Source organism: Crocodylus porosus, unplaced genomic scaffold (genome assembly GCF_001723895.1).
Source record: "Crocodylus porosus isolate Cpor-Errol unplaced genomic scaffold, CroPor_comp1, whole genome shotgun sequence".
NCBI classification, from domain to species: domain Eukaryota; kingdom Metazoa; phylum Chordata; order Crocodylia; family Crocodylidae; genus Crocodylus; species Crocodylus porosus.
In genome coordinates, this window is record NW_017728947.1 from 96,746,961 (window position 1) to 96,768,110 (window position 21,150).

Genomic DNA, 21,150 nt, shown 5'->3' on the forward strand with positions numbered 1-21,150 from the left:
AGGGGTGTGTATATGCAGCACTGTTAATACAGAGGGATAAATTACAACCACAGAGTTTGTTGTGTTAGCTTCTGACCCTTTACCATCTGACCTTTTGCCATCAGCATCTGAAATCAAAGACTTTGATCTTTGACAAGGAACACCAGCTGTTCCACCAAACTAGGATCCAAGCAGGTGCAGTGGGGTGTCACTACAATCTCCTTGAGCAAGGCCATCTCATGGATGGCCTTCTGTTGCTCCACCAGCCTCTTGAGCATCAGTTCCACTGAGTCTCCACATCCTGCATGATTTTGTGCTGTGGGATGTTCAGCTCTGCTCGTTTGTCCTACAGCGTTTTTCCCCCATTGATGCTCCAGTGGAAGTAGCCTGCTACCTTCCTGCATTTGGAAATGAGCTTGCTGGTGGTGCTGGCACCATCACCAGCATCCCTGTCTCCCTCAAAGGTGTCCCTGACAATGAGGTGGAACTTGTGTGCCACACAGCAGATGCCAATAAGGTTGGTATTATGGACTGCCTTGACTATATTGGCCCCACTGTTGGTGACCATGAATCCGTGGCTGAGCTCGCCCTGCCCAACAAGCCGCCCCTGCACCAAGTAGTTCATGGCACCCATGATCTCTGTTGCCGTGTGGGACTCGTCCATCATCTCAGCTTGAAGGAAAGCCCACTGACGGCCTGACTAGTCACACCAGTACCCTGTTGCGGGGGAGAGGTAGATATGATCTCCACTCCGGCTGCTCCAGATGTACGAGGTGAAGTGTAAGGCCACCTGCAGACCTGCCTTGCCTAGCTATTCCCTCAAGTACTCCCTGCATGCCTGATACAGGGAGGGCATCACCATCCTGCTGAAGGTGATGCGTGCAGGCACTTGGTAGGGTGGGGTCATGAGCCCCTGAACCATGGCTGCTCAACTAAGGAGAAGGGATGGCTGTCCACAGCAAGCATCTCCCCAGTGCTCTGGGTAATCTTGCTTGCCCTTGCAGTGTGCCCTCCTTTCTGTCTGCTTTTGCCCCACTGTTCTAGGGTGGCTGCCTCTGCTTGGGGGGGACAGGGGCTTTGGAGTGAGAGGGGGACTTCCCTTTGGGCACGCTCCTGCTGGTGCCAGGTTGAAGAGGAGCCAGGGCAAGGGGGTGGTTCCTGCGGAAATGCATCAGCATCCCTGTGGTACTCATGTGTTTTGTTCCCTTGCCCCAAGGGTTTTGGCTCGGTAATGCAGGCAGATAGCATATGTGGGATCATCTGCCAACTCACGGTGATCCCAGACCACACTACCCGCTTGCTTCTGGGGTGCCACTGCATGTGTAGATGCTGCAATTTCCCCCTCCTCAGCAGGCAGAGGCACAGCAAGAGGAGGAGCAGACTCAGCTGAGCCACTTGCTTCTGCAGCCTCTACTTCAGCCTCCTCTGAAGTGCCTTCTGGGAAAGGAGACTTGTCTCTAGGGGAAACTTAAAGTGCAGCTGATTTTCCCCCTCCTTCCCTAGAATTTTCCTTGCTAGGGCACTCAGATCCAGCTCTTTCTCTGCCACTGGAAGGCTCAGGATAGGAAGTGAGATGGGGGTGGAGGAAACTGTCGTGTTGGTACTGCTGCTTGTTATCATGCTGGTGGTGGTGGGTGGGGTTATGGCTGGTGCTTTTGGAGGGGACGCAGACTTAGGCACAGACAGTGGCACTGGCGCTACTCCCCTCTCCTTTGCTGCCCATACTAGTGGAAGCCTCATCTCTGCTTGATGTAGCAAAGAGGTTGTGTCTCAGTTTGGGGGCGGGGGTAACTTACACCTCTCTCTTTACCCCCTCTTCCGCCCCTCCCTGAAGGCTTGCCAGCTGCCTTTCCAGCATGCTTCATGGTGTGTTTCATAGTGGCTTGTCTTTGCTGTGGTCTGCTGGAAAATCTCTCTCTTCTTCTGTAATGTTATCTATCTGATTTATGCAATATATGTAGATATTAAGATAATTGTATGTATGTGTATTTATGTAATATATGTATGTTTGTATACAAGTATTTAGGTAATAAATAAAAAAATATAAATGTATATATATGCCTTCCTATATAATATTATAATATGCAATACAATAAATAAAAAAGTATATGTGTGTCTTCCTATATAAATTCTATATTATAATATGCAATAAAATTATGCAGTGCTTCCCTGCACAGTGAATGGAATGCACACTGAGAGAAAACACAGATTTGAAAAGAATTAAAATAGACTAAACAAAAAGAGTTTTGGGGGAGGAATAAATTGAAAGGAATCAATCAATGAATATAATAATAAAATAAAAGGGTATAGAAAGAAAGTGAAAGATATTGCAGAATCCCACTTGCTAGGCTAGCAAGTAGGAAGTCAGTGGTAGTAGCCTTTGTTGTCTAACGCTGCTGAGCTTCTGAAAGATAGCTCGGTAACTGAGCCTAAGGCAGAAAGCAGACCAACTCAAATAATGCTGCCTTCTATGCTGTTTTTCCATCCCTCCCACAGAGCACTGGGATTGGAAGGGACCTCAGGGAAGGATCACAGTCACTGGCCAGATACACAGTCAGTATTAGAGCAGTCCTTCCCCCTCTTCCCCCTCCCTCTTCTTCTTATTTTCTGGTTCCTTTCAGGCAAGCTCAGCTTCAGCTTTGAAACTTGAATTGTTCTGAAACGTTTTGACTGCCCTCATTTTGTTTTGAGGCTGTTTAGAAGTCCTTCGTTTCATTTTGATTTCACAGTTTCAAGCTCGAAACGAGTCGAAACAGCGTCGAAACAAAACAGCTAGCGAAATTTTGTACAGCCCTACTGGCCACACTCCCTGGGAGCGGTGATGAGTCAACCCTGCTGCATCACGTGGGGCTCCTCGCCACCTGGGTCCTGGGAGTTGCGTGTGGCGGCAGGGAGTGGGGCAAATCTGCCAGCTCCATTATATGGAGTTCCCTTTGGCAGCACGTGGCTCCAGCTGAGTCCTGATAACTGCACATGAGCTGTGTGGAGCCCCGTGCTTTTGCCAACCCAGGATCCATGATCCTACCACCTTGCCCCGGCCCCACTTCTGCCCAGCTTACCTGCTGCTGCTTCCCTCCTCCTGCCCAGAGTGCTGCAGCAGGGACAGAAGGAGGAGCCACTGGAGGCAGGGAGAGCTCAGCAGTTCCGCAGATGGCTGCAGCAGCAGCCCAGCTCGGAAGCAGTGCATGCTGGCTGGGGCCAGTGTCCTTCCATGGGTGTGGGTGGGAGCATAGCATGCTGCCCTGGTGAGAGTGGGCAGGGCTCCGCTCCATGCAAAGTGCAGCGGGGCAGCTGTGGGTTACACCGGATACAATTAATTGGTGAGTGCCTGCCTGCAGGCCAGATGAAATCGCCTGGCAGGCTGGATCTAGCCCACGAGCTGTATTTTGCCTGCTCCTGTTGTAGTATCTAAAAACCATTTTTTTTTCTGGGTACGTGGAGTGGATGTTTAAAATACGATCCAAGGTTGTTTTATCTCTCTTTCCCCTAGAAATGGGTGCTGTGGAGTGTCTTTTTTATGGTTGTGTTGATAACTTACTTAAACAATCAAAATGTTATTAAATTATGTGCTTTATAACCTTAGTTGTAAGCATATTTTTAGTGCATTGTATAACCTGATATGGAGTATGCATTTTTAGGATGTAACTTTTGATCAAACTTCCCAAAACTGTTAGGTAGGTTAAAAAAAACAAACAAGCAAAAACAACTGCCACCCCTGCCCAAAGTGCTAATGATCTTTTGAACTCAGCTAGTGTAAATCATGTAGGTATATTAGATAAGAAAAGAAGTATTTATGGGCCAATTAATGTTTTAGGTTGGAAGATAAGAATTCTAGGAACTAAATATTTTCCGGTCTTAAACCTTGTTTAATTTACACCTTCCAAGAAATGCTTAAGAAATAGTTTGGTTTGATTCTTTGCAGTCCTAGAGAGAGATATTTCCACCTTTTTCTTTAAAGTGTAAGTTAGAGCCATAAATACTCATGTTGGGAATAAACATGGAAATAAGCAGGGCTGTCTATTTTGTGCTATCATCCCAGAGTTAAAGGAGGAAAAAATTTTCAGAAAAAAATTACTTTGTGTTCTTTTATTTTTTCTTTCTTCATGTTTAGCACTGTTTTTATTACCGTATGTACCCAAATCTAAGATGAACTTGAATTAAAGACAACCTCCAATATATAGATTATATATTATATAAAAATGATAAATTTGTTGTAATTTTCCATGTATAGAAAATATTTATTGGAGGGTGTGGTAGGCTCAGGCAATCCACCTGGTGGCAAAGGTCTACTAGTGGTTGGATCTGCCTGCTCACAACCCCTGGTTTCTACTTTGCCTCGTACCTCTTTCCTGCCATGTTAAGGGACCTTCATATGCTTGGCTAGTGCACTATCCTCTGGGCTTCTCTGCTCCAAACTCTATGGGGTGGGCCTCACCTTTTAAGGCAGTCCCCGGTCAATCTTTAGAGGCAATAACTGGGATCTTCAGCTGCCCTCATAATCATGCTTATGGCTTGCAGATGTTATCAGCTTTCATTCCTGGGTGTCATCTTGCCTCAATACACAGTCTGTATTGCATCCTCCAAGTACCTGTTGGGGTCTTGGCCTTCTCAGGCTTTCACTTCTTTTTCTAGCTGGGCTCTCTCTACGTAGGCCCACCACATCAGGACTCGGCTTATGAGCTCCAGATTCTAGGTCCCTGACCCCTCGTTGGGCTATGGCCCCTGGCTCTCTCAGCCTTTGGCTGCCTCTGACTTGCACCCTACCCTGGCAGGATACTATGCCTTGGTGAGCCTCTGTGGCCTCCACACTTGCCCCTCCAGCCACATTCAGTCCGCTGGTCTAACTTTAACATAAAAGCAAGCTGCTGCTTTAATGAAAACTTCTTGCCTCCCTGGATACAATACAGCAATACAATACAGCAATGGAAACAAAAGTGCTTTTGCTTTAACAGAAATCCTCTCATCCCGAGTACACTGATGTCATAGGAGCTCTCTCCCTAATTTCCAGCTTCAGGCAGGGCTTATGTGTCCGAGAGCCCTTTCTCCCTGCTGATAGCTTGCCTTCTCACCCTGCTTAGGAGTTTCTTATCTCTTAATTAAAGGGCAGCCTCTGCGCCTGCTGCTCCGTTCTCTTAAAGTGGTAGGACACTGGCTCCCTGACATGGGTCCTTCTCTTTCAGACTGACTGCTCCAGTCCCTGTTTTTCTGTTTCTCTTTCCCTATCCAGGAGAATACCAGTGTTAGGGTCCCCTGTTATCAAGGATTATTTTAAATTCTTCCCCCTTACCCTATCCCTCACTGCTGTGATGGAGAAGGCAGCATCAGGGGGCAAGCAGCAGCAAAAGCAGTGGTGGAGGGACAGTCATGTGGCCCCTGCCCTCCCTTGCAGTGCCTTTGATAGGCAAGTGACAGGTAGGGTGGCTCCTGTCTCTTGTCTGTCCCTGGTGCCTGCCCCACTTGTCTATCAGTGTCTCACTGTGGGCCACTTGCACTCCTTATCTCCCCACTGCTGTTACCCTATGTGGTGGCTCTGGCTCTGGCTCCAACCTGGGGCAGGGAACACATGATATCTCTAGTCCCAGCCAGGAAGCAGCAACCCTGGCAGCTGCAGCCCTGGCTCTGGCCTTAGGTCAGGGTTGGAGCCTGAGCCACAGCAGATCCCCTGCCACTTCATGATCTCCCCTGTACTTTGTGTACCGCGTGATCTCCCCATGCTGCTCCCTACCCCTGCACCACATGGTCTCCCCTGCACTCTCCCACCCAGCACTGTATTATCTCCCCAGAGTCATGGACCCTGGACTGTACTTGAACCTAAGATGAGATTTCTTTCCCCCCATGTTGAATGGGGAAAAAGCCTCATTTTGGATTTGAATAAATTTGGTAGTTTCAGACTAGTAAATTCCATTTCTGTTTGGGTCTTTTAAAGGGTTTTGTCTGTCATTTAAAGAACTGGTGAAAGGCTAAATTTGGCAGGCAGGGTTCAGCTGGTTAATGGGCCACTGATCAGTTGATTCCTTCCTGTAAACAATAGTAGTTTATGCATTTTTGTGCTACATATTTGTCTGAAAAGTAAGTTAAAGAAATGCTCATTCACTTGGAATGGAAAGTTGGCTATTGATCTTTATACCTGGAAGGAATTCATTCCTGTGTTATAGCACTGAATACTGTTGGTCTGTGTTTTACATTACCTAGCCTCTGTGATGTGGGCTGCTACTAGCCTAAATCCCCTAATCTGGTGCTTCTCAACCTTTTCTGTACTAGGACCCTTTTGTAAACATCAGTGGCCAGTGCTGACTCAGTGCCCCCACTCCTGACCTGCTGCCCCCTGCCTCCAGTGTAGGGCAGGGGGTGTGTGTGGGACATGGCGGGGCCCCAAGCAGCCTGCAAGGGAAAAGGCACGGTTTCCCACATTTTTCTCCTTTAAAGGAGAAACCATTTTAAAAAATTTTTGTTGATCCATTTTTAAAGTTTGTTTGCAACTCTCTCATATATTCTTGTGACCCTCTTTTGGCTCGCAACCCACAGGCTAAGAAACACTGCCCTAATCAGTATTGGAGACCTCCTGAGCCCTCTCAGTCTTTTTAACATACTTCTCCAGAGATTTGCCAAGGCTGGGCTGCTTGTTTGGCAAGAAGGAAAGGAGACCCCCTTACTAATGGAATTTCTAATGCATACAAACATTGCTTGTAAAGCCTTTGTTACAGATCTTGCAAAACAAAAGTGCTAAGATTCATTTTGCTGTAGTTTGATCTCACCCTTTTTCATATAGCTGTTTGTCTGTGATTTGGCTAGGTAAAACCCCTTATTTTCTCATCCTCCCTATGCACAGCTGGTATCTACCCGCCTTGCACTAGCGTGTCTCTACTACTTATTCCCCTGGCATTCTGGCCATCTTCCTTTACTGCCAATATGCAATTCTCAGTGGTGTTCAATGGAAGTAGGACCACAGTATAGAGACCATCAACTATGATGCTTTTATGGCTTCTCCATGTTAAGCCTTAAACATCAAGTGTCTTTCCCAGGTAATGTAGTACAGTAAGTTGTCTTTAGGCTTGTCCAGACATGTGTGGTTACCGTCTCCTTTTCCACACATAAAACTAGATGGGTATCAATATTTGACTCTCATATATTCCTGTCTGTCAGTTGGTCATTCACAATTTTCCACCTTTCCATAGGATGGGTTTCATGGGAGTTGTGTGGTGTTTCGGTAGTGGGTGGCAATTAATGCCTGTATGGCAGCCAGGCAGCAGGAAAAATCAAATGCTGTTTGAGTGAGATGAGCTGATAGAAGCTAGGGGCTAGAGATGAATACAGTGACATTTTGTAGTGACTTTTCCTTTTTACTCTAATAGCATCATCCACATGTAAAAAATGTTTTTTCCTTTCTACAGAATGAATGCAAACATACAGCATCATGTGTGTTTCACTTCTTTCTCTTCCACTGATTTTCTGTCTAAGCCAGTGCTATTAAATGATTTTGAAACTTCTTTTACTTTCCCTTCTTGTTGAAATGTATTTTCATGTTTAATCACTAAAATGTAAGAAAACTTTCTGAAGCATTTATCACCTACTTTTTCTTGATTCATTCAATAGCTTTCTCATATAAAAAACCCTCCTGGATGTGATGAACCTTTCTGGGTTTTTATATGTTAGAGTGAAACTGGAAATAATCATGCAAGTCATTAAACAAGGTAGAAACTTAATTCCAAAAGCTCCTTAATATTATTCTCTGATTTTCCTTGCTTATAGTTAGGGTACTTAGGATACATTTGTTAGGGTGTTTAACTTAACTGACCACTCAAGTAATTAACAATAATTGGTTGCTTTACAAAGCAGAAATTTAGTGTATACATGATTAGTAGGTACTTTAAATAGTCTCCTAAGACAACATGTTGTCTGCAATATACAGGTAGAAATGTCAGCAAGTCCTTCCATAGCACTAACACTTTTCAGTCTAGCAAAAGAAAGAACAAAAATTAAGAGGTTTTTTACTTCCCCTGTTCCCTTTCAGATAATCTTACTATTTTGAGAAATCTGTGATGCTACTTCAAGGACATAAATGTTCAACCAAGCTTTGACATATGTTGTTTTTTTTTTCTTACACTGTGAATTTTTTATATAACAATTATATTTTATTAATTAATAACTGACTTCATTGGAGCTTCCTGGTTGCACACAATGGAAGATTGTGGACCTACAGTCTTGCATATTGTAAGGCCTTTGAGACGAGAACGATTCTTTCTATGTAATAATTTGCTTAGCACACTTTGGGCATAATAACAGTAGCAGCAACAACAATATTAATATTAATCCAGGCTTAGAAAATGAGCACTTTTTTTTAGGGCAGAAGAAAAAAGAATATCCTTGGTGGGCTCACAAAGCAGCCTTTGTTTGACGCATATAGCAAGATTTCATATGATAAAGATTTAGGTATCATTAACTAATTATCAAGAGTTTTTAGGTTTTCTTTAGTATCTTTAAGTAGTTTTAAAATTTCTAACTGCACATACAATAAAACTGTCAATAGTAATAATTAAAACATTGATTTAGTTGCACTGCTATCTCTGGCAGTGAAAATACTGGGGTTCACTGACCTGTCCATTGCAGAATTTGGCAGAAATATTGTTTGGTTAAGCTCAAACAGCAGAGATAGTAATAACTCATGCAGTCATCAGTTCTTTTGTAATCTAGTATTTATTGAAGTAGGATATTAATGAAAAATGAATACTAGTATTTAGCCAACTTCCTATCTTACAAAAATGAACTTGCTAGATATTACTTTCTCATATAATTGTTCAGAAATTTCTGTTGTCGAGTTGTATGGTGAAAAAGCACTTCAATAGAGCCTGTGGTTTTGATTAATGAGGTGAGCTGCATATTTGATAACCTTTTTAATTATGATTTGGGTTATATCCATTTGCTAGGAATACCTTAAAATGCTTCTGTTGATTCTGCTAACAATTACCTTTCCTTTTATAAAATAATTGGTTTTATTTTTATAATATGAATTAGACTAAGACATTCTAGAAACATTGAAAACTTCATCTTGAATGCTGTACTTGTCCTGTTGACTTACAAGGTTAAGATAATAAGTAAGGGTGGGCTTTTCAAGTGTTCTTAGTAGTGGCCTGGTCTGCATATTCTTCTGGCTTTAGAAAAATCCCACTTCTGTCTGTATTATATAGTTTTGCCTCTGTCAATTGCGTCTTGGCTACCCAAACCCTTTTTTATCTGCATTGCTCCCCGCTTTGGTTTTGCTGCTGCTTCCAAACCTCTAAGGCTTCCCTGCCTTCCTCCAGCTTCCATTGCCTGTACCTACTACCCCTGGGGCTGGGGCAGAGCAGTGTAGCTTGTGGGGCTGCGGAAGCCTATAGTTACAGGCTTGGGGAGATCTGGGGATCTGCATAGCATCTGTGCTGGTGCAGTGCAGTTGGAATTGCCTCTTGCAGTAGGGACTGAGGGTGGCATGTAGCAAGGGGGTGCTGTGTAGCGTGGCACAGTACATCTATTTGTGCAGTATGCTTCCATAGCATCCTGGATGCTTCCAGAATGATGCTACCCTGTGCTGGTAGAGCCCGTGGTGCAGGTGGGTTGGAAGGGCTTGTATGATCCATTGGTGGGGTCAGGGGGGTTGTTTACATGGCATGGCATGGATCCTGAAGACTGTGTAGCTCGGGGCCCTGTGGCTCCCAGTCACCCAGACATTGGACTTGGCTACAACTTGACGTTATGGATATAGGAGACTCCCACCTAGCTTGCTCCTGCAGCCATACGGCTGAGGGCAAGCAAAACTCAGGGGCATCCAAACCCCAGGCCTCTGTGCTTGGGCCTGCATGTAGGATGCCCACCAAAGGATTTGGAAGTATATGAAGCCCCAGGTGGGGGTGGAGGATGCTTTCCGGTAGCAGGGCCATGTATGGTTCTTGAATGTTTCTCACGGATTTGGAACTGAATTGGCTGATTTGACTTGAAACAAAACAAAAGAAAACAAAAGGCTGGAAAGCCCTGCTGTAACTAACCAAAACCAGTTTTTCATACTGTTCTTTTTAAGCATTATTTAGTACTATGATGTATGTTTGCTCTTCAGTTCCATATAATAGCTTGCAACTGTTTCAGTTACGCAAATGACTTCTCAGCAGGTGCTTTCCAAAGGAGTTTGGATAATCAAGGATCAGTAATATCCTTCATGTTAAGTACATTTTGATGACAGCTGCAACATCCTTTTTGAAGTCACAGATTGCAAGACTAAGGGATTAGATATATCCTACATAGACAGAAGATCTCAAACTTGTTTGCCAGGTTTGTTGGGGGAGGTGGTACAGAAATGATGATGGGGAATTTGACATGGTCTGCCATTTAGAATAGTTTCTGCTTTTCCAGCAATTTACACATACCAAATATAAACTTATTGTCTTGATTTTCTCGCTAGTTAAGAAAACATTTTCATTTTCTAACTTAAGGGAACTTATTATTACTTGAAACCCATACTTTTAGCTTCAGAGAGATGAATTTGCTAGCTAAAGCTTTCTCAGCTAAACCAATTAATTTATTCTAATTCTTTTTCAGCATATTTAATAATTTAATTACTGTAGTTCTTCATATTTAAGATTTGTTATTCTGTTTCCTCTTAAGATATGGGATGCTGTCGATACAGGCCGCTGTTTAAAAACTTATTCCTGTCACTCCTGTGCTGTTCGAGCTGCTCAATGGTCTTTATGTGGAAGAAGAATTCTCAGTGGAGGCTTTGATTTTATGCTTCACTTAACAGATGTTGAAACAGGTAAATGTCATTTATAAGCATATTTGTAATGCTGTTTGCTAATATCCCCTAAGTCTTCATTGATAACTTTGGTAGAGAATTTTATTCTCCCATAAAGCATACAAGTGTTATTCCCCTCCCCCCCGGCCAAAATGATTAAAATATTCACAAATGGGGTTAATGTTATCCAGAGTTACAATTCATAAATTGATCTGCTGCTTCCCAGTGGTGTGGAGATTGTATGACTCTTGGTTACCTCAGTGATGCAGCATCAGAATATGTCTCCTTTTATATCAACATCAATTTAGATTTATATTTCATCCTATCCAAAAAGACTCAGGGTGGCTTACAGTGAGACAAGCAACCCACAATAGACTTCTCCAGTTACATCCTAAAACCTGAAAACTCCACTACAACACAGCTGCTCCTGCTTCCCTGTCTATCACCCACAGGAGCAAACCCTCCATACCATCCCAACCATGTTTCTCAACCCCTGTTCACATTTAGGTGTAGAAGACCTCTTCCTCCTGCTTTATGAAGGTAGGAGTCCATGTTTATTCAGTAACACATGTAAACTTATGCTTAACTTTCAGGTTGACTTCAGTGAGATTTATATATGCAATTAAAGGAAGTACATGCTTAAATGTTTTGCTTAAAAAGACTTAAATAGGATTAAATCATGTGTTTAAAGGTGATGAAACAAAAACGGTACTTTGCTGAATTGGTGTCCTAGAGTTGTAATAAAAGTAAAAATGCTGGGTGAAGTTCTTACACAGTAATTTGTAGGGTTCTAGATTTGAGTGGACTTGGCTGTTGTTACCTTGTCACTCTGCTTTCCAAAATGTCATTTACTTCCTATGCTGCTTCAATAAATTGAAAGGCATATTTAATGAGTCTCCCAGATGATCTCTCCATATTTTTTTTTAGCACATGATCATCAGTCCTGTGATGGTATCCATGCAGATGAACCTAGGCACTTTCACAGAGCCTCTTTGACTAGGTACAGGCATTCAAAAAGCCTAAGGTAGAATTGATCTAAGTTATTGGTTTTCTGTAAGTGACATAGTTTAGATTGATAATGAAGAGAACACACATTCACCCTTTGGTGTGGGTGGCAAGTTTTTGACCAAATTCTGCCATTTTTAGATCAGTCCATGTGTGTTGAACTTCTGTTCTGTTACGGGTATAGACCAGTTTTTGATCACTCATACCTGTAAAAGTGTAATGTCTGTACCTGGCCATTGAGTTCAATGGGGATGTACTGGGATGTAGACTTTACCAATGTAAGTAGAATTGCAGGATTAGGATGTAAGAAAGTACCATACCTGATTCATTCTAAAAAACTATTGCCATTTAATCTACATTGAAATGAGTTGAACTGTTTTAAAATTTAATTCCCTTTGCATGTATATAATATAAATATATAAATGCAATGCATGGTCATTTAAAAATAGCATCTATATTTTTTTCTGCTATAAAATTAAAAAGCACTCTGCAAACTAAGATCTGATGCTTGTTAGAGAGCAGAAAAGCTGCAGATTAAGAATGTAGTCCTATTACAATGAGTTAGGAGCATGGCCAAAAAGATGTTAGAATTGTTCATACAGATGTTTAAAGAGAAGATTCCTGTTTGAGAATCGACTTCTCAAGATTTGTCATGCTATGTGAATTTAAATTTGATCATGGCTATAAAGGGTTGCTGTATCTTAAGAATATAAAAACACATGTAATCTAAAATATTGAAATTTCTGGGGTATTCAAGCTTAATGCCAGTATAAATAAGTTTTAAACCATCTGTTTTGGTGGCGGTCTGTGGAATTAATGTACCTAAACCTTCATTTTTAAGAGACTTTTTTAAGTTGCCTTCTTGTTTTTACACAATTTTATTTCAGAATATTTTCCTTGTCATTTTCGTTGTAGTATGCAACTAGGTTTAAATGAACCAGATAGGTTTAATTTTCTCTGAAGTGACTGATTATAATGGGAGTGTGACACAAAGTAAATTTTGGTTTTGTTACACATTGCCCTTAGCAGGTTTTATAGTTAGATCGTAGCAAGCATTAATAGGACTTAGAAAGTTTTCTGAACAATCATAAGTTAATGCTACAGTGGTCTAAATATAGATCATAGTACCCTGGAGTCTTGAACCAGCTCCTGGTCCCAGGGCTGAGACCTAAAAATCAGCTGATTTTTGTGTCTTAGCCTTGGGACCCCATGGCTTCCGTGTGGCAGGGGTGGAGGACCATAAAGCTGTTTGTCAGCTTCCAACCTCCTTACCTCACTAAGCCTTGAACTAGTAAGGGGAGGCCAGTAAACAGCTTTGGGCTCCCATCTGGCTTCCATCACATGGGCGTCTTGTCAGTTCAAGGTTCTGGTGTGATGCAGGGACCAGGAGTGACACCAGAATGGCACAGGAGCTGTTCCTGGCTCCTGCCATGAGCAGGAGCTGGTTCAAGGCTCCAGGTGCTGTTCTGGGGCTGAGACCTGAAAATCAGTTGATTCTTGAGTCTCAGCCCTGGGATTGCCCAGGAGCCAATTTGAGGCTCTGGATGTGGTGTAGGGACTAGGAGCACCCAGCCCTGTACTACATGGGAGCCAGTTCAAGGCTCTGATGTGGTGAAGGGTCTGGGAGTCACACTGGCACAGCATGGAAACTGTTCCCAGCTTCCACACTGTACCAGAGCCTTGAACCATCAACCAGTGGGGGCTAGGTGGGAGCCTGAAAAAGCTGTTCGTTGAGCTCCCGACCTCCTTAGACACCAAGCCTTGAAACAGTGAGGCTCAGGTATGTGGAGGGGTGGAACCCTGACAGGCAGCTTTTCAGGGCTTCCATCCTTCCTGCACCTCTACACCAGACATTCGCTGGTTCAAGACTCCAGTGCAGTAATGAGGCTGGGAGCCAAACAGCTAGCTTTGTCAGGCTCCCCTGGTCCCAAAAATGTTGGTGGGACCTCCCACAAGGATAGGTTAGTGCAGCCCACCTGAATAAGTTATATGATAGTGCCCATTGTACTCAGTGCTGCTCAGTCCCAACTCTTTCAAGTCATGGTGCGCCTCTACACTGAATACATTGCAACTTCTTCTTTACTCCAAAAGGTGAACTGCACCCTTCTTTCCTATTAACAATGAACCCTGTTTGTTAACCAGCCTTAAATGTCTGGCAACCATTCCACAAAGAGCTTACCCAGAGTCTTTGTCACCCCTCTCTCTCAGCCTCTCACATATGATTAGTGTGGTCCCATTCTTCATGAGTTGGAGCCAGATCAGGTTGCCCTGCGCCTCATCTGTACCTAAATTTAGGATCCCAGGACTCATGATAAGAATACCAGGTTCCAGTCATGAGTGGGGACTAATTAACACCTGGATCATTTGTGGGGGGGGTGTAATCTGGAGTATACTTGCATACTGACCAGTGCTGAGCTTTGGGGTTATCATGGCTTGAAATACTGTTGTCTCTGTTGGGGCCCAGCCCAGTGAAGTATGTGGTAAAGTATGAGCCTTTTGGCTTTGGACTAGTATCATGCATAACTCAACTTTTTTTATTCTAATACCCAATGAATGGCATTGTGTAGCTAAGGGTGGAGACTTGTCCAATGCACTGTGGGCGGGTCCCTTCCCATGAGAGTCTACTATAGCTTCCCAAGCGGAAGAACTTGGTTAAAGCATCTTTTTTATGGGGATGGGGGATTTCTCCCTAGCTTGCTCCTTTGGTCTTTTGGCTAAGAATAAGCATGACCTGGGGGCACTGAACTCCAAAGCCTCTGGGCTTTGGGCCTGCACCTAGGATGACTGCTATGGATTTGGGTGTCTCTGATGCCCTGGGCTGAAGAGTCTGGGAGTGAGGATACTTGCTGGTGGTAGCACCACACAGGTTTGAATGATTGAGCTCTGCTCAGTCAATAGAATTTGGAACTGATTTGGCTAATTTGGCCTGAGACACAAAATAAAAAAAAATACACGTTTGCACTGGATATAAATAGAAGTGCTGCTTTATGGTGTGTTTATAGAGTACCTCTGCTAGAACTTGCAGCAGTTTCAAAAGAGGCATCATGTATTAATTCTGGATGACCCCTGGCTATGGGTACCTGTAATCATTTCCATATATGCAAGTTACTATAGGTATGTTGATTTCTATGTCAGTGTTTTCAAATTTGCTTCTCACTTCCATGTGTTCAGGGAGAGCAGAGTCTGACAGTAAGGAGCGGGGGAAGGGGCTGCAGGGAAAAGAAGTTGGGAGGGCAAGCAGAGGGCAAAGGAGCTACCTGACCCTCCAGATTTATTTTGCCTGTTGTAGGAGTGGGAAGGGGAAAAAATCAAGGCATTAATTCTATATTTAGAAAATTGTAACACATTTATAAATTTTCCAGATATAGAATCTAATTACTGGAGTTTTTTTAATATTAAGGGTCATCTTGTATTTGAGTAAATAAGGTATTAATAGTTCATATCTTCTACTTGCTTGACTTACAGAACTAACATGAATCAACATTTCAAAGAACTCTTCCTTGGATTAATTATTTTTAGTATTTTCTTTCCTCTCTGGCTAATTTTAATAATAAAATATTGCTAGTGTTTAAGACCCTGACAGCAGTCTCAGTGGCAGTTTATCTGGTTTTGAGTTCATTAAATGCAGTCTTGTAAATGGCCTTTTCATTACTGGTTTTCAAGTTGACTGTTTTATGTTGCTAATTGGCTGATGATGCAACTATGTTAAAATATAAACTGTGTATTTCTAATCAATTAAGATACCGGAGATTCCTCAATCCTCATTTTACGAAGAGGGCAGTACTGGTTTTTGTGTTGATATCCAGTACCTCTGAAATCAAAGCCCAAGAATATTAGAAAAACAAACCTTTATAATAATACAGGGAGCATGACCCTTCCCTGCATACCCCATCTAAAACTTCTGTTTTTCTTGCAACTTGTACAGTTGCCCTGTCTTTGTCATTCATTTCAGTAATTCTTTCAAAGAAAGAACAAATATTTTGCTTCTGGAATTCAAATTAGGTTGATATAAAAAGCCTCATTTCCATTTGAAAAACCTGAAGCCAGCTATGAGACTGATTTACATTAATTCACAGAATCATTCATCCTTCCCTACTCTTCATCATTGCTAAGATGATTTCTTCTGTGATTAACTTCAGAAGTACACATATTCCTTCACAAAGGGGACTTTTGGACTTCTGTTTTAATTACATTCCTTGCCCAGGTTGAACTAACTGTTAAATCCTTTAAATATATTAATTTCATGCAAATGGTGCTATAGTGTATAATAATGTCACTTTAAATGAGTTGTGACCAGAGAGCTGGTGCTGAGAGATCTCCCAGCTCCAGCTTCCCTATTGTGAAACAGGAAGACGTAGGAGCTACCTGCTGGCATCGGCTCGGGTACCAGTTCCCTGCCCAGATCTGTGATCACGAAGTTGGGCAGGGAACAGGCTCTTCAGCTTATTTCCCTGCCCAAAGGAGCAGACACATATGCATACGCACAACCAGAACCAGACATATGTGTGCATGCACAGACACATAGAACAAGAGGCAGACAAACACGCAGAACCAGATGCATGGGTGCACAGAGCTGGGCTGCTGGGCCACCAGACAAAGTCTGACCCAACAATGCCCTGGGCCTGCCAGAGCCCTGGTGCTTCCCTGGGAAGCCAGCCCCCGGGCTGTAGTGCGACCAGCAGAGGCTCCAGCCCAGAGCCTGCCCATCAGCCCAACCATCCACTCACTCCACGCAGCTGAGCCTGCAAAGGTGTGGCACTCTTGGCAAGGGGCAGCGCCAGCCTCATCTCAGTAGGGGGGCTGGGCCAGTGCTGGGCTTGGAGCAGGTGGGAATCAGGCGGGCTCAGCTGCAAGCCCTGCTGCAAGCAGCCTGGGCTGCGTAGCTGGCAGCAGCTACCCAGAGATGGGGCTGGATGCATCTGGGAGTCTGCAAACAGTTGCACACATTCTTCCAAGCAGACAGTGGGGGTGGAGGGGCCTGAAGCGGCACAACCCTGGCCTCTCCCATGCACAGAGCTCCCCTGCTCCAGATCCCGGAGCAGCTGCTTGAAGCCCACCTGGGCTCTGGGCCACTGCAGCAGGCAGGATGCAAACAGTGGTGCCAGGCTCCAGCATCAGCTCTGTACTGGTGTGTGTACACATACCTTGGAGCGGGCGGTGGGGGGGCCTGAGGCAGTGCAACCTTGGTCTCTCTCCTGCTGCCGGCACAGAGGTGATGGCGGGGCTCTGGAGCCCGGCGCAGCTCTTTGTAGCCAGCCTGGGCTCTAGGCAGTTTCAGCATTAGCTCCATGCTGGTGGCGACTGGTGTGTGCACCTCAGAGCAGACAGCGGGAGTGCTGCAGTGCCACAGGGCCAGGTCCTATCCCCGCTGTCCACTTTGAGGTGAGCGTGCAGTCACCACCAGCATGGAGCTGATGCCGGAGTTGTGGAGCCTGGCACAGCTGTTTGCAGCCTGCTTGCTGCAGCTGCCCAGAGCCCAGGCTGGCTACAAACAGCTGCGCCAGGCTCCGGAGGCCAGTCATCAGCTCTGTGCCGGCAGTGGGGCAGAGACCAGGGTTGCACTGCCTCAGGCCACCACCTGCTCCAAGGCATGCATGCACACACACCAGTCCAGAGCTGATGCCAGCCTGCTGCACCCAGCCCTGGCTCTGGGTAGCTGCTGCCATCCACGGAGCCCAGGCTGCTTGCAGCTTCCCAGCTGCCTCCTGGGAGCAGCCTGGGCTCTGTGTTTGGCAGCAGCTACCCGGGGCTGGTGGTAGCGTGCTGAGCAAAATGGCCTCGCATACCATGCTCGGCACACGTGCTGGGGGTTGCTGACCCCGATCTAAGTGCTTGCTATTAAACTTAACAGAGTGGTTTTGGAAGGTGCATTTGGGGAAGTCCCAAGATATGCAGAAGGGAAGTAGTGAGCAGCAGAAAAAAGTAGGAAGGACAAGGAAGGAATACATTCTGTTAAATAATGCATTCTAATTTAAGACGAGCAATATGAGCTCTTGAGAAGAAAATCACAGAACTATATAAAATAAATGCAAAATATGATGCATCATATATTGGAAGTCAGGCAAGAGATTACAGGAAACCCTCACTATTTGCGGACTCGTGATTCGCAGATTCAAATTGTCACAGTGCGCTGCACTGTCTCCCCATGCAGCGTAATCACACTTTGTTGCCGTGCATGCCCTTAATCTTGGCACCTAAAAGAAAAGCAAATGATAGTGCAGCGAGTGGGCGAGAGGCTAAAAGGGAAAAAAAAGTGATGACTGTAAGCAAGAAAGTTGAATTATTGGATAAGCTTGCACGTGGACTTAGTGAAGCCTTGGTAGGTAGCATGTACGGCATTAACGAGTACGCTGTGTGATACATTAAGAAAAAAGAGAAAAACGTAAGGGATAGCATTGCTGCAAGTGCTCCATCTAGTGCGAAAGTGTCATGTGTGAGTCGTAATCCCATAATGGAGAAAATGGAAAAAGCATTAAGCATTTGGATTGAAGATATGGCACAGAAACGAGCACCCATGGATGGCCCTGTGATTCGCGAAAAGGCTTTGAGCTTATGGAAGTATTTTGCACAAGCATCAGGTGATGAGGGGGGTAGTGATGGCAGTGCAATTTCTTTCACTGCAAGTAAGGGGTGGTTTGAGAAATTTAAAAAGAGGAACAGCCTACATAATGTGAAGTTGATGGCAGACCGTGAAGCAGCGCAGGATTGTCCCCTACAGCTTCTTAAAATCATTGACGAAAAGGGTTACAAGCCCGAACAGGTTTTCAACGCGGGCGAAACTATCTTGTTTTAGAAAAGGTTGTCGACAAGAACATACTTTTCCAAGGAGGAGAAGAAGGCTTCAGACTTCAAGGTAGCCAAGGACAGGCTAACATTTTTCCTCTGCACTAATGCCGTGGGTGACTGCATAGTGAAACCTATGTTGCTGTACCATGCATTGAACCCCAGGCCACTAAAGGGCAAGAATAAGCACAGCTTGCTGTTTTTTTGGTGGTCTAACAGGAGCACCTGGGTCACAGCTGATTTATTTTTGGACTGGTTCCACAACTGTTTCATCCGAGAGGTAGAAAAATACCTAGACTCCAAAGAGCTGCCCTTCAAAATGCTGCTCATCTTGGACAATGCGCCAGGCCACCCACAAAGTCTGCAATTTGCTCACCCTGATATGGAAGTGGTTTTCCTACTGCCGAACACAACTTCCCTCATTTAGCGTCTCAACCAGGGTGTGATTGCTACTTTCAAAGCTTATTACACCAGCTACAACTTGGGTCAAATTCATAATGCATTGGAAGGTGATCAAACGCATGATGTTAGGAAGTGCTGGAAGGACTTGCAAGTGTGTAGGAAAGTATCAATTAATCTAACCAATTTTTGTAACAGAAAGTTAATGAAATCTTTGTTGAGAAGATTTCTTATGTCTAAATTTTTCATGAAGGAGTTCTAAGAGAGATTTTGTTCTACCTGAGTCAGAGAAGGGACTTGAACTTGAGCATGCTACATTCCAGGTGACTGTTGGGATAATGGCTATCCTGGAGGGAGGGTGTGTCCTTTCCCCTTTTTCTTCCTTTCTGTCAAATTTCAAAATGTACTGTCTTCCAGTCAGCACTGTTAGGATTATGGGGATTATTTCTGGAAGTGGGAATGAAGGGTATGTGTTTATTTAGATGTGATCATACAGTGTTTATAGGGGCAAAACTTCCTGTGGTATTTAATGTTAGTTTTGCGTATATAACAATTTCACAATAAAACCATTGGGATAAAAGGGTTCAGTTAACTGAGATAAGAAGGAGATTAGGATAGAAATCATTCCTTGTACTTTAATGTGATTAAAATAATGGCTTTTATTTAATTTTTTAAAATTCAAGTCTTTCTAAAAAAGGTCTGATACATTATTCTGACCTGTTCTGCATAATTCTGACCTCTATTCTGACTTTATCATATTGTTTGTTTAATATGGTTTCATTTCAAATTATCATTGTTGGATACTGCAACAAACAGGCCTGACTCAAAAAGTGCTTAGATAGGAATCTAACATTATTTATGTGGGCAGTCCTGCTGATTTCTGTGGGACTACTCATGGCACTAGTTTGCCAACCCAAGATTTTTACTGAAAACCTGTAAGCTTTTTACTGACATATTTTTTACTGATATATGTTTTACATAATGTAAATATAACTATTCTTCCAGGCCCTACCCCACTGGAAAGCCCCAATTGGAAGGATTGGCTTCAAATTTAAAAGTTTAACATCAACCATAACAAAAAGTTAAAGAGAAATAGAAAAGTCTGGCTGTCAGCAAAAAGTTTTTAAAAAATGTAATAGTAAATTTTTAGTAGTAAAATTTTTTCTTGGGTTGGCTTGACTGCACCAATGACTGCATCCCCCCACCAGAGACCCCCTATTCACCACCACACCCTGATGCCCCCACTTCACCCTGCATCATTCTGTCCCCCCATCAAACCCCCCAGCCTTACCCCCACTGGTCTTGCCATCCCATCCGATCCCATCACAGACTTCCAGAGAAGCTTACCTGTACCCCAGCAATATTACAGAAATCCTGGGATGCAGAAGTGTGGCTGAGGCTAGGGACAAAAATTACATAAAAATTAAGTGATTGGAAACCTGTGTTCAAATCTGTAACACAGCAGAAGTTCAGTTCACATGCACTGCTTTTAAAATGGCCAAAACTAGTTTAAGATAAACCTGCATGGATGTAGTATCAATCTTAACTAATTTAGGTTAAATCGGTTTATTGAATTTCTGTCCCATATCCCCTCCAGACTCAAGTTAACTCACAGGCCCTCAGCATCCCAGAATGCTTTACAGGGTTGGCAGGCTAGCCTTGGCCGGAGCTGTCTGCTTCAGCTGAGGAGGGAGGTGTGCTGTAGCATCCCCCAGCTTTGGCCTGGGCCGCTGCAAGCATATAGTTTCATTTCCGGAATCAAAAGTGAATGTCTGTTCACTTGCTAACTGGTTCAATCCACACAGTTTACACTAACCTGTGAAGACTGAATTTATTCAGCCTTGGGCTTTTTGACTGGACTTAGCTTGAGAGAATACTCCTGCAGGGTGCTGCACTCCCACTCAGACACCAGGGAGCACTGCTGTGCCCTTTCAGAGCTGCAGTCAGTCTGTGGCTGCTTTGTTGCTTTTACTGATAGCTAAAGATTTTTACTGACTTTGCTTGCATCCATTTTGGCTTGATTTTTTTTTACTGACAGTAAATTTGCTGATAGTTGGCAACCCTACATAGCACAATTGGCAATGTACTTAATTGCCTGTATGGTGAGTGTCTAGTGTGTGTGTGTGCGTGTGTGTATGTGTGTGTGCACACACACACATGCACGTGCTTGGGACTTGAATATTAGTAAGTTCAAAAAATGTATATGGGAAGCATTTTTTTTTTTT

At 43.8% G+C, this 21,150-nt stretch overlaps 1 protein-coding gene across 1 annotated transcript in view; it reads left to right on the top strand.

Moving 5' to 3' along the window:
* WDR25 (WD repeat domain 25) overlaps positions 1–21,150 on the top strand; it is a 141,409-nt gene that overhangs the window by 69,226 nt on the left and 51,033 nt on the right. The window contains exon 2 of the mRNA XM_019552519.1: positions 10,612–10,759. Coding sequence (XP_019408064.1) covers positions 10,612–10,759 — 148 coding nt within the window. The remainder of the gene's footprint in view (positions 1–10,611; positions 10,760–21,150) is intronic.